The 12,784-nt window shown below is 33.7% G+C and overlaps 1 protein-coding gene across 1 annotated transcript in view; it reads left to right on the top strand.

Annotated features, from left to right (window-relative positions):
* LOC142335253 (tubulin epsilon chain-like) overlaps positions 1–7,996 on the top strand; it is a 50,636-nt gene extending 42,640 nt beyond the window's left edge. The window contains exons 7-8 of the mRNA XM_075383674.1: positions 1,551–1,748; positions 7,802–7,996. Coding sequence (XP_075239789.1) covers positions 1,551–1,748; positions 7,802–7,934 — 331 coding nt within the window. The 3' untranslated portion in view covers positions 7,935–7,996. The remainder of the gene's footprint in view (positions 1–1,550; positions 1,749–7,801) is intronic.
* The last annotated feature ends 4,788 nt before the right edge of the window (positions 7,997–12,784 follow it).

A 12,784-nucleotide genomic window follows, 5' to 3' on the forward strand; every position in this document is an offset into this window, starting at 1 on the left:
TATTTTTTCCTAATAGATCCTATTTTTATAACTTTAATGGTAGGTCCCATTGGCTTTGAAAAATTGCGGAATTGAACATTGGATTTTGACACGTCTGAATTGCTCCCTATGGAGATATAAATGAACCTTTAGTTAATATCTGATGAGAGTAATAACTGTGAAATTAATTGTTTTCAAAAATAGAAACGCATTTTTGAACTCCGCACATTTTTGCTCTTTTGTCGACCTGTCACACAGTCGCATGGAGTTGGGTTTCATATCTTTTCTAAGGAGGATAGGTTAATTTGATTTGTTTAGGTTTTATCTGATGCGAATTTGATTGTCTCATGATTTTTTATTACAGACTTTTTGGTTGTAAATAATGTTGTTTATTTGATGTTTATTATTGCTTTTTTTAGTTGTTTTCTCCTATAAACACCAATTTTCATTGCCCTCTAGAATGGCGTTATTGTATTCCATTGGTGGTTTATTGATCGATATGTATGTTTTTTCTATCTCCATCATTTGGTAGACAATTAAGTCAAGAATGTGGATGAGCCGGGTTGGAACAATGTATGTGTACGCAAATTACCGAGCCTCCTTGTTTACTGTTTAAGGTAGTTCAAACATTGGTTTTAATAAATTTGGTAACATTAGTTTTCATGAATAATTAGGATGTGTAATTCTGATATTTTTGAGTTTGTTTAAGTATATACTCTGCTGACTATCAGAGGGTTTTCTTCTGCTTCATGTGTTGTGTTCTCTTTGGATTACGTAAATTTTTTTAATGATACTGGTCATTAGGTCTTGAGATTGTTTCATTCGTTGGGTTGTAATTTATGAATTGTTCTGCTGTTTTTCGTCGTCTGACGTTTTCGTTTTAGGTTTGTTCACATGGCAAAGCTGAATTGTCAATTTTTCTGAGTAACTTCTTGCTCTCACTGACGGCTTTTGCGCACTTGACATACTTTCTTTAGCAAATTATTTGAGGTCATTTACCTGATTATTGTTTATTCATATCTGACTTACCTCACTCAAAAAATGTAAAGTTGCACTTTAAAACTCTAGTTCAGTTTGAATGAAACCCATATGAGTAATTATTTCCTTAATAAAATACGGATGTGGGATGAATTTTAGCGAGCCATTTAGTTAATCGCTAAAAGTTTTAACATGTTTTTTCAGGCGGTGTCGATACCTCAACTTGTTTCTATCTGTTTCTAGCCTTATTGTACGGTACGCAAGTCTATAACGCAGCTTTTTCAGCAGTCCGACAGCTGTGCTTTTAAAATTTTCATTCGCTCGGAGTGAGTTTTTTGCAAGTGACTTTTTCACTCTTTATTTTGCGGTTAAATTTTTAAGCAGCGGTTTTTAACTGGCGGTAGTTTAGAAGTCTATGAAAAAAGCGTCAATTTTTTTTTCAACTCTAAATCTTAGTCATGTACAATAAGCTCTGAGGACACCATTTGCAGCTTGAAGTGAATTTATTCAGGCTAACTACCGATGTCATGCAGTCTTTTGGGATTTTGATTTTCTGACAGTGTATTTTAACACAAACTAGGGAGGTTGTTTAGAATGAGGAAACAGACGAAATTCATTCACTGGAATGAAGAGGGTTGGAAAGCTGGCATCTGCTCAGCGCCACCTGTTGGACTGCCATATAGTCTGCTGAATTTGTCAAACAACCTATGTATTCGCCACACTTTCGTCAACCTGGAGAACAGATTCATGAAGCTGTATAGGCGGAAAGCTAATCTTCATCATTACACAAGGTTTGAATACTCCATGATAATGTGGCTCATTAATAGCCACCGTCGGCCTCTCAAAAGCTATTATCTAGGCGCTCTCCTGTTTTACAATCCAAGGGATTTGGATTGTATTGGTGAGCAGTCTTTTTTTTACCACTCGAAGAGGAGTAATGGATTTCTACCTGTACGACTCGAAGGAGCATTCGTGGAGCGTCTTTTTGATCGATAGTTATTTAAAATGTGAACGTCAAGGCGCACGCGAAAACTAAGTAATTGGGTGAAAGGCTGAATGTAAAGAAGAGCAGAGAAAAGAGGCGTGAAAAAAGTTTCTGAAAAGCAGTTTTTTTAAGATCACTCATGGCTTTTTCAAAGCAGTTTTATCTAGTCGTTTTTGGGGTAAAGTGGTTTTCCTCAAGCCATAAACAAGTTTCTGTACATTTGGGTCTCTTTTGATTATCCAGGAATATTTGGTTGATATCACTTTAAGTTTGTTTTAGTCGAAGTAAATTGGCCGAATTATTTTGTTTACGTTTATATTTTGTACATTTTTTGCTTAATTCTTCTGCTTTTCTGACTTTCAGAACTTTTTTGATGTCCGTTCGTTTATTTAGAGTTGTCTGAGGGGTATTGTTACCATTTACAAAAAAAATAAAATTTTGATTGGCCAAATGTTTAAATAAATGAACCAATTCTGTATTTTGTAGTTTTCACTTTTTGCTCAATCTTCCGGTGCTTTTGGGTTTTGTGATGGTGCTTTATTAATAATATTAATAAACAGACTCTCTTTCTTAAGTCATGTTGAGAACAATTTTTGACACTTTGCAATTTTCAGAGTAGGCTGTAGAAAATTTTAGATATTTAGATTCCGATCTTTAATTTTCATTTTGCTCAGTGTATTTCTCGGAGATGCATAGCTTTTTGATTTTTTGACGTATAATAGACCATCTAACAAATTGCTTTCGATTCGAAATGTTATCGCACATTTTGCTTTTCCCATCTAATTTGTTTCATTTTTATTTTTTTTTCAAATTGAATGGTAGAATGGAATGATTGACTTTGCTTTTCTAGTTAACAGAAGTACTATTACATATTTGGGCCTATATTTTGAGAAAGGCTGAAACTTTCACTATTTTTGAAAAAATGAGATCATAATTTTCAAAATTTTTAACCAGAAAAACTATTTTTTTAAAGTTCAAAAATTGAAAGTTTCTTTTTTGCTCCCAAAATTTTTTTCGTGTTCCCTAGACCACATTTCGTCATTTTTTGAGTGTTTTCGGGCTTAAAAAGAAAATTTAAAAAATACACAGGGCATGTATGTTGGGTTTGCACTAAATCTCGCCCCTACCAAAGGTCAGAAACTGATTTCCAGCCTTCATATCATTTTGCCATCCTTGAGAGATAGAGGTCAAAAGTTTTAATGAGTTCATTGCTTATTTTTTTCTAAAATATATCAGTATGTAAGTGGCTGAAGTTTTTCCACGTATTTCTTAACAAAATAATGAGAGAGTGTCGCCTGCGAGGACACTCTAGTGACACATGAACACGTGGCCTTCAGGGTCCACTATTGAGACATGTACAGGAATTGTAATTGGAGGAGCGATAGATATTTTTGGAGCGTAAATGGTTTTCAATTTTCAAGTTATGTTTTAACTGGAGGGAGAAACTGGAGTTTGAACCTTCTATCAATGTTTATTCTCCTGATAATCTTAAATGATGTTTTTAGAAGGCCATAAAAGTGTTCTAAGAATGCATAATTGTAATTTTGATGTCATGTGGTTGTTATGACTGTTTGTTTTATAGAAGATCTGTTATTTCTTTAGTTTCAATGGTTTTGGGTAGTTATTCTGTCGCTCGTTATTTTGTTGTTCTTTGTTCGCTAAGCTGTCATAATTGAAGGTCGTTAATGTAATGAGTTCTTATGTATCGTTTTTCATGACTTGACACAATTTGTTTTCAGAAACTCTTGTACGATTTTTGAATTTTGCCTACATTTGTTGTTCTTTTTGCTTTGTTTTGACTCAATCCAGATAATAATAGCTCTCATTGGTTGCTAATGAGACCTTAAAATTCAAATTAAGTGTTTCAGCCGATGGCTTTCTTTTACTGATACAATTGTTTTCAAAAGATGTCGGTAATGTTCAGAGTTTTTGCTCCTTTTTATTGTTCTTTTAGTGGTCTTTTAACTTCGTCTCAATAATGAGAAGTTCCAATGGTTGCAAATGAATCTAGGTAGAGAGTTCAGTTTGTTGTTTTTATGACTAATTCAAAGTGTTGGGTTGCTGTGACTTGCTCATTCTGTTAATTATCTTCTTGTTGTTCTTTTGTCCCTTTTTCTCTTAACAAAACTACTATTGGTGTTTTTTACTTCAAAAGTTGTTTTTATGCTGTGGTTAAAAGTTTTTGTTTGTTTTTTGCGTTATACTATTTTTGACGCCACTAATTTTAAAAGATTCTTTTCTTTGTCAAATTTCTCAATTTTTACCCTGTTTTGCATTTTCTGTTATTTATTTGCACAAGTTTGGTGTATTATATAGAAATTCTAGGTATAAATAGTGTCGGTTGTTATATAAAGTTTTATATAAATTTATAAAGTTATATAAAATTTTTACTTCGTTAATTATTTTATTTATGTGCATAGATGAGCATATGCTTTGTGGACTGTCATAATTTGATGCTACTGGAAAAGTCTGGTCTTTAGTGAATTCAGTTCATAGGTTGTATGCAATTCAGGACTGTACCTGCTGTTTTTTTTCAAATTGAATCTTTCGATCATGTTTTTTCCTCTAACTTCACTCAACTCAATGGATTTTAAGTTCTTTCCCTCACCGATGTTCGCAATGTAGAGAATATGATTAAAGTGAAAAGAGCAAAATCAGAAGAAAGGGGATAAACTGATGAAACCAGGTCATTACGTCTTGGTGCATTAGGTCATTAAAGTTCATTAGAGCGATTGCTAACAGGCATTGGTTTTAAGCTTAGTAGACTCCTCAGTTTAGAAGCTAAATTGGAAATATTAGAATCCAACTGAGTTTACACAACAAATTAGGACAGTTTTTCACAGTGCGTCAAGAGGGTCAATGGCGACTATCTCCCGGCAATTTGTTAGCTATGCTACTTCATTGTTTTTGAGGGCTTGTGTTGCTTGATTTCGTGAATCAATTGATGATGTCTTGATATGGGTGCCGAATTCGTTCGTGTCACCTATTGTTGTCGTGCTGGTCTTTTTACGCCACTTTTCGTTGGATAAATTTTTCGTCCGATGGTTTGACGCGTCGAGTGATTTTAACGCTTGATTGGTGCGTAAATTAAGTTGCTCTTATTAATTGCTCTCTTACGAAATTTGTAGCATTATTATAGACGTGTGTCTTTTTTATGCAGAGTTTTTGCTTGAGAACTTTTTTTTCTAGATTTTCTTACGACTTCACTTTTCGAATGACTTGACTTCTTGATTTTTGCTTTATATAAATTGCTCTCAATTAAATTAAGTCTGTCGCTAAAACAAGCGATGATAATAAAGGGAGTTGGAAGGCCCTGTTGTCCTCTAGCAAATAGAGTTTCGTGAGTTGGAACTCTTCCCTAGTCAGATTTTTTGCAAACATAAAATTTATCTGGGCTAAACTCACTCTGAATTCAATTGCGGCACCGGTCGTTCGAGTTCACTTAATCCGACGGTAATTGATTAATGTTTCATAACTTAAACCAGTACCTAAATTCGGGTAAGAGTACTAATAAAAGTCAAGTCAAGTGTGACAAAATGGCAGCCGTCAGCTATCTAAACGGCTTTTATTTACTCCTATAATCTAAAGGTTTTGGTTTGTATTGGAGCGGTCTTGTCTGGAGATCTGTTCGCATGTGCTGCAACTTTTTCATGTGAATGAGAAGTCAAATTGTTGTAGCCGTTTTAGTCAAACTGTAGTAAAAGAGAGTTAAAAAGTGGTAGTTTTTAACACGAATTTTTTCAAGCTGATTTCAAAATTTAGTATGCAGTTTATGTTGATACCTTTCATGCAATGTTTTCATGAAAATACTCGTGAATTTCTGTGTTTAATTGCTCTCGAACGAATTTTGAAACAGTTATTTTAAACCTGTGTGTCTTTTTATAGAAGCCATTTTTGCAAAATTTTCGCTTGATTATTTTTGCGCTTTTGTTCTATATCATTCTTTGGCTTCTTGAGGGATTTAAGTTGCTTTTGTTCTGTAGTTTAGTTCGTGGTTAAAAGCAATTTTGAGCGAAAAGAAACCAAAACCATTGTAGCTGAGTGGTTATGAAGGGTGTCTGCCAACCTTCGGTTGAGGGGTTCGGACCTAAAACTTTTCTAAGCTACGCTACCTATGAGTTAAATTGCGCCCGCCTGTCGTTCGAGAGCAATTAATCCGACATTAGTCGGTTTGTTTCCTTGGATTTGTCCATTTTGCTGTCCTAGTACATAGCTAGTGCTATTAATTGATGGCTATATTGATTTAAAATTGCGGAACAATCACATCTATTAAATGTTTGCTGTTATTAGCTTTTGGGATTTATTACTTGTTGAAGTTTTAGTAAAATTTTCATTAGTGCCCGTATTTGTTGTTCCTGTGGTTGTGTTATCTCTGAGTTTTTTGAATATAGGTTTTTGATGAGGCATAAACAAACCTGTGAATTGTTGTTGTCTTATAGGTTATGGTTTTATGACTCTCAAACTGTCTTTTTTTTTATAAAAAAATACTTTCACTTTTTTGCACATTATCGTGCTTTTTGTTGTTTTACAACTTAGTCTCATGCGACTAACTCATCTTCGTCATATTTTGTTACTTGTTGCTGAGTCTCAGTAATGCGGCTTGCTGGTGAAATAGAAATTGAGGTATTTTTTTTAATTTAGCGCTCTAATGATTTTTATACTTTGACACTGTTTGTTTTCAAGAAATTGTCAGTGGTTCTTCGGATTTTTTCATTATAGGACCCCCTTAATCTTGTTAGTTACACGTCTCATCGGGTTGATTTTGCGTCTCATTGGTTTCAGCTACCCTTGTAGCTTATGGTTTCATTGACCGAGGTGAGGCAATGTTTGTATTCGATCGATTTCATTTGGTTTTTGTATCGCCTTAATCTTGAGTTAATGTTTTTTTTCACTTTCTCCCCTAGTAGACTTTTTAAAGTTGTTATCAGCGTTCTAAACTTTCATGGTTGGTTTGTTTTTAATGTTTTAATATATAACTACGCGCTTTTTTTTTACTTTGACGTCACTAATTTTCGTATCGATTTTCCGCAAAGTTGGTTGATGCGTATTATGAAGGACGCTCTGTAATGACCTGCGTAATGTGAACCGTTATTTATTGAATATTAAGAAAGAAGAAAGAGAAGATTAATTTCTCCGATTCAAACAATATCATCAATTTAATTATAAATACAAATACTACAATTAGGGATAGGATAGCAGAGACCCACCTAGTATCTGCCCCGTGTTAAAATATGACAATGTTTGTTAACTTTGCTCTAAAATAAAGAAAGAAAAAAAATAATATTGGTAAATGATTTCAAAAAGTTCTAAAGCTTCTGGTTTTTGTTCTGTTCTCTTGTATGCAAGGTCATATGCCTCAATGTGTATCAAAGGATGTTGTTACTCTTAAAAATGTTGATAGTCGGGTTATTGGCCGAATCTGTTCTAATGATTGTAACTGAGTATTTTTCATGTTGCCATGCTCTATTTTTTTTTAAATTTGTTCTCAACTTTTTTCGTTTTTCACAAGTCACTCTAGGTTAAATTCCTGACGTACATTACTCAAGGCTGCGACTGAATCCGAACATTGTTCAGGGGTGAACGGCTATTTTCTGACAGTCCGCCGGCTATGTTAAAATTTTAGAGCTGAGTCCAATAGCAGAATTTCAAACGTTTGCCAAATGTTATTTCATTGCTAATTTCACATCATATACGCTGGCAATTACCTACTGTACGCGTTTGCATGTTTCATTACAATTGAACACCTCGTGCGAGGGTTAAATCCACCTGAAGACCACGTGAAAACCCGCCGTTCCATATTGGGTCGTCCAATGTTAGTGAGATAAATTTTCCCATATGCAGGTTGTATAATTGTTTTAGAGTCGATCAGATGTCGGCTGACGTGATGGCTGAAGCTGCCGAGTCACTGAGAAGTCAAATTCTAGAATACGAGGGCTTAGCTCTACAGGCAAACAACCCTCCACCTGACATTCCACGGCTAAAAGTTCTCTGATGTGGCTGGCTTGGTCGCCTTTTAAATTGCTCTCAAACGAAATTTGTAGCAATTTTACTAGTCCTGTGGTCTTTTTCTTATGCGATTTTTCGCTTGAGCGATTTTTCTGACCCATTTGACTTTTCGTTCTCAAAAACAGGATCAACAGGTAGCATTCGGAAGGAATTGAGTTACTGTGCAGCTCTCTTAGACTCTTACGCCCTATTAGTCGCGATTCACCTAGACAATTTCAAGGTGTGAATAGCATTTGAAGGTGTGAATGGCGGTTCTTAGTCTTAAAGAAGTTTTGGCCCTCCTCTGTCACCCCCACCGGCACCTCCTCCCTCGCCCCAAAACCCCCGTCCACTTTCCTCCAACCCGGCGATTTGGATCACCCTCTCGTCCAGCTCTCCCACAACTCTACCCCTCATCGCTTAACGCCGCCCCAACTCCTCTCGCCCTGATGATAGCATCCCTACGCCCAATCTGGATACTACCGAATCCCACCGCTCGGCAGTCTTTTGAGAGCAATTCGCCCGACGTTCGTCGGTTATGTTTGTTTATTGGATGACTGCGTTTTGATTGTAGATAATTTACCCGTTGATGTATATAATAATAAATCTTTAGTTTGGTTGCTTTTGAGATAAATTCTACCCTCGGAATTTTTTTTGCGAAATCCTGACTGTTGCATGATCTGAATTGTTTCTTAGTTTTCACAGCTTAACAATATTGGGCACAAAAATTGTTATTACTGTCAACTCAACGTCAAATACGCAAATTTGCGTATTTCACCTGAAGGGGAGAATGAAATAGCCATTTGGAGTTATTTTTGAATAATGTCTTTGATCATACCGAACGGAAAGAGTAAATCTGAGGCAATTCTAAGTTGCATTAATTGTTTTCTTGATGGTGATTATTTGATCCCATACGGATTTCTGAATTCTATTAATAGCAGCCGTCAGCCTCTCAAACGCTATTATTTAGAAGCTCTTCATTTTACAATTCAAATTCTTTGGATTGTAAAAAAGAAGAGCTTCTAAATAATAGCCTGGCGGTGCTTAGTTAAAAAGACAGCGCACCCATACAATTCAAATTCTTTGAATTGTATGGGTGCGCTGTCTTTTTACGACTCCAAAAGAAGTATTGGTGGAGCGTCTTTTTGATCGGTAATTTTTTTTCGGAGTGTGTTTGATACAGGAAGTGAAATGAGGGAAAAGAAAGTGTTTAGGTCAAATTACTGAAGAAACCTAAAGAGCAGAGAGAAGAGAGTGGCTCTCTTTTCATGTCCCTTAAGGAGAGCTTTTTGAGTATGTGCGAAGAAATCTTCGCTAAGCAAGCTGAATTTTTATATCACGTGTGGCTCTTCCTGTTTTAACTCCAACTTTTAAAATCAAAGGTGTTCCCTCAATTATCTAAACTAATAATGGTACTTTTGGAAGCGTTTTTGCCTATCTGAGGCGGATACTGCACTTTGTTATTCAATTTTTGCACCTGTTTTTCACCTATTTTTAATTAGAATTATTTTTGTGTTTGGATCTGTTTCTGCCGTCTGTTTGGTTAGTTTTTTAACCGAATTAAGTTGGTTTGTCAAAGTCAAGAAAGGACTTTTGTTGGACATAATTACTCTTTATGACTATTTGGTGAGCTATATGTTTTGGTACTGCAAACATAAAACGCAAATGATACTATTTCTTCAGTTTTTTTAGTTTTTTGATCTTTTGTAATTTGTTTTTCTAGCCCTGGGGCCAAGAAACCTCCTCTGGGCTTTTTTACTGCATAGTTTCTATTCGCAAAAATACGATTTGCAACAGAGACATCAAGAATTTCATCAATTTTACTGCATAGATTCTTGTTCTTATGAAATGGTTTTTTTTACATTTATATTAAGAGTTTTTGCATTTCTTTTGATAAAATTTGATATTTTTAACTCATTTTCCAAATAAATGAAACTTTGTGGGCCAATAAAGCTTTTTCAGGCTTGAAAATAGGTTACAGATTCTGGAGACAATGAAATGGTTCTCAAGATTTTAATATCACGAATTTTAGCAACATTTCAATAAAATTTGCAATTGTTTTCAAATTTTTCGAAAAACAATTTTCGATCATTGAGGGAGTGTGAAATATTTTTCAGCTCTTGCAGATGGTTTACTGGGCACAATCGAGAGAAAAAAATATGCTCTGAACCTGGTTAAAGGATCACGTTAATTGGATCAAATTTGGTTTTTAGGATGAAAACTTCAAGAGTTTTAGCAATGGGTATATTTTTAATTTGTTTGATTATTTAAGTTTATCTAATTTTTTGAGACCTTCTTTCGTCTCTCTGGCTTACATCATTGATCTGCTGGTCAGATACAGTAGCTATATGTTTTACTTCAATTCTTTGGATTGTATATCTGTACTTGAAATAATTAGTAAGAGGTTATCCCTGTTCAAGAGGTTTTCTCAAAATTTTAATTGACTTTGATATCACCTCGTTTAGTTGCGAACAAATCAGAATCATATATTGAAGCCTTGTCTGAAAATCAACAAAAATTCACCAAAGCCGCGATGGAGCCAGCAGCAGTTTTTCGAAATCAAACCCAAAAAGAGATACCAAACAATCACTAAACTAAGCCGACTAAACGAGACATGTAGAGGACAGTCAGAAGGAATTTTCTTTCCAGAGTTAAAGGGTTGGATCAGCTTTTTCAAAAGGGCTTACACGAAACGCTGACAGACCCAGAGCAAGCTAACTTTAAGCAAAGTGTGGTCTTATTTGAAGACAAACCCATCTTTTATAAAGTATTGCTGGATTTGTTCGAAATTTACCAGAATGAAAGTTTTTGTAAAAAAAAACAAATGAAACTTGGTCCGTCGATTTGGCTTATGTGGACAAACTAGAAAAACACAACGAATATTAAATATCAATAGATTCCATGAAATCAAACTACTCAAGGGCAAGAGCCTCGGTCTGTAAAAAATCTTTTGTGTGCCTTCAAAACCTTTTTTGACAAACGAAACAGCACTTTCAGCGAAAAAAATATGCACTTTCAGCGAAAAAATTTCTTCTACAGGTATTCTGAAAAAGTGGAGATACTTCTACATTGACCAACTGGATCAATTTTTAAGCTCCATCAACTCGGTGACGAAAGTTAACATAATTTGGAGATGTGATTTGAGAGTTGCGTTAAGTGAAATCGTATCCACATTAAAAATTGAAATTATTATTTGCGAAAACTTATATAATCTCAATGGCTATAAATCTCAAAAGATGTCATCTGGAGCCAATGTTATTTTTTTAAGTTATAACGGAAAAAAGTTATAACGGACTATGCTGAGAAAATTTCATACGGTAGCACAACCTTTGGCTATATTTGTGATAAGAAACGTAATTTGTGTTTCCAGATGAATTGTACATACCAAAATTGACATATTAGTTTATAAAAACCTTTCTTAATATATGTCAATCAAAACTAGCTTTTACTAGCTAGGCAAGGAATGTGACTTCTGTGGTTCCTGATAAATCGTACATATAGAAATTGTTTAAATAAAAAATTGTATTTAGAAATTGGTTTATAAGGTTTTGAGATAAATCGTACATATAAAATGACTTTTTGTTATATAAAAACCTTTTACTTTTTATCAAAACAAGTTTTTCTAAATACATGTGGAATGTAATTTGTGGTACTAGACATTTCATACTTGACTAAAAATTGACTTTTTCTTATATAAAACCTTTATTCAACATGCCTATCAAAACAAACGTTTTTTATGAATAGGTAAGAAATGTGATTTTTGTGGTTCCACATCAATCGTTCTGATAAAAAATGACGTTTTATTTGAAAACTTTACTGGGTTCACCAAGTTTTTTTTAAAAATTATATAAAAACAGATTTTTACTCTCTCGAAACAAAAGTTTTTTCTAATTATATAAAGTTTTTTTTGTGGTTGCAGATATATCATACATTTAAAATTTGATTATTTTTCATATTAAACCCTTTTCTACTACGTGCATCAAAACAAACGTTTACTATAACTAGTTAAGGAATGCGGTTTTTGTGGTTCCAGAGAAATGGTTGATATAAAATTACATTTTTGTTTTATAAAAAAGTTTTTGCTGTGTCCAATAGAACTAACTTATGCAAACTAAATATTTAATGTTAAGTTTGTAGTTCCAGATAAATCGTTCTTATAACAAATGAAATTTTTGTATTTAAGAAGCTTTTTCTTACTGTATTTTTATCAAAATAAGCTTTTTCTAACTAGTTATGGAATGTCATTTTTGAGGTATAACTTTTTTTTTCTATGTCTGTCAAAACAAAACATTTTTCGAACTATATAAAGAAGCTGATTTTCATGGTTCTAGATAAGTAATACATAATGTTTGGGTTACTATTTATATAAAAATTTATGTTACTAATTGTCCATCAAACAAGCTTTTTCTAAGTAGTTTAAGAATTTGTTTTTTGGTGTTTTGAAATGAAACGTACATCAATAATATGATTTTTTAAAAATGTTCCTTACTATATTTTCACCAAAACAAGGTTTTTCTAACTGGTTGTGAAATGTCATTTTTGGGGTTCCAGATGTCTTGTTCTTGTAAAAATTGACATTTTAATATAAAAACTTTTTCTATATGTCCATAAAAAGTGTTTTATATTAAACTGTTTTCTACGATGTCTCTCCAAGCAAAACCTTTTTGTAACTAGCGAGTTAGAGAATTTGAATTTTGTGGTTCCAAATTAATCGTACATAGAGATTGACATTTTTTTTACAGTATGTCTATCAAAACAAGTTTTTCTAACTAGTTAAGGAATGTGAATTTTCTGTTTTCAGATGAATTGTACATATAAAAATTGTCTTTTTCGTTTATAAAGACCTTTCTTAATATA

This window comes from Convolutriloba macropyga, chromosome 2, assembly GCF_964194025.1.
Source record: "Convolutriloba macropyga chromosome 2, txConMacr16.3, whole genome shotgun sequence".
Taxonomy (NCBI): domain Eukaryota; kingdom Metazoa; phylum Xenacoelomorpha; order Acoela; family Convolutidae; genus Convolutriloba; species Convolutriloba macropyga.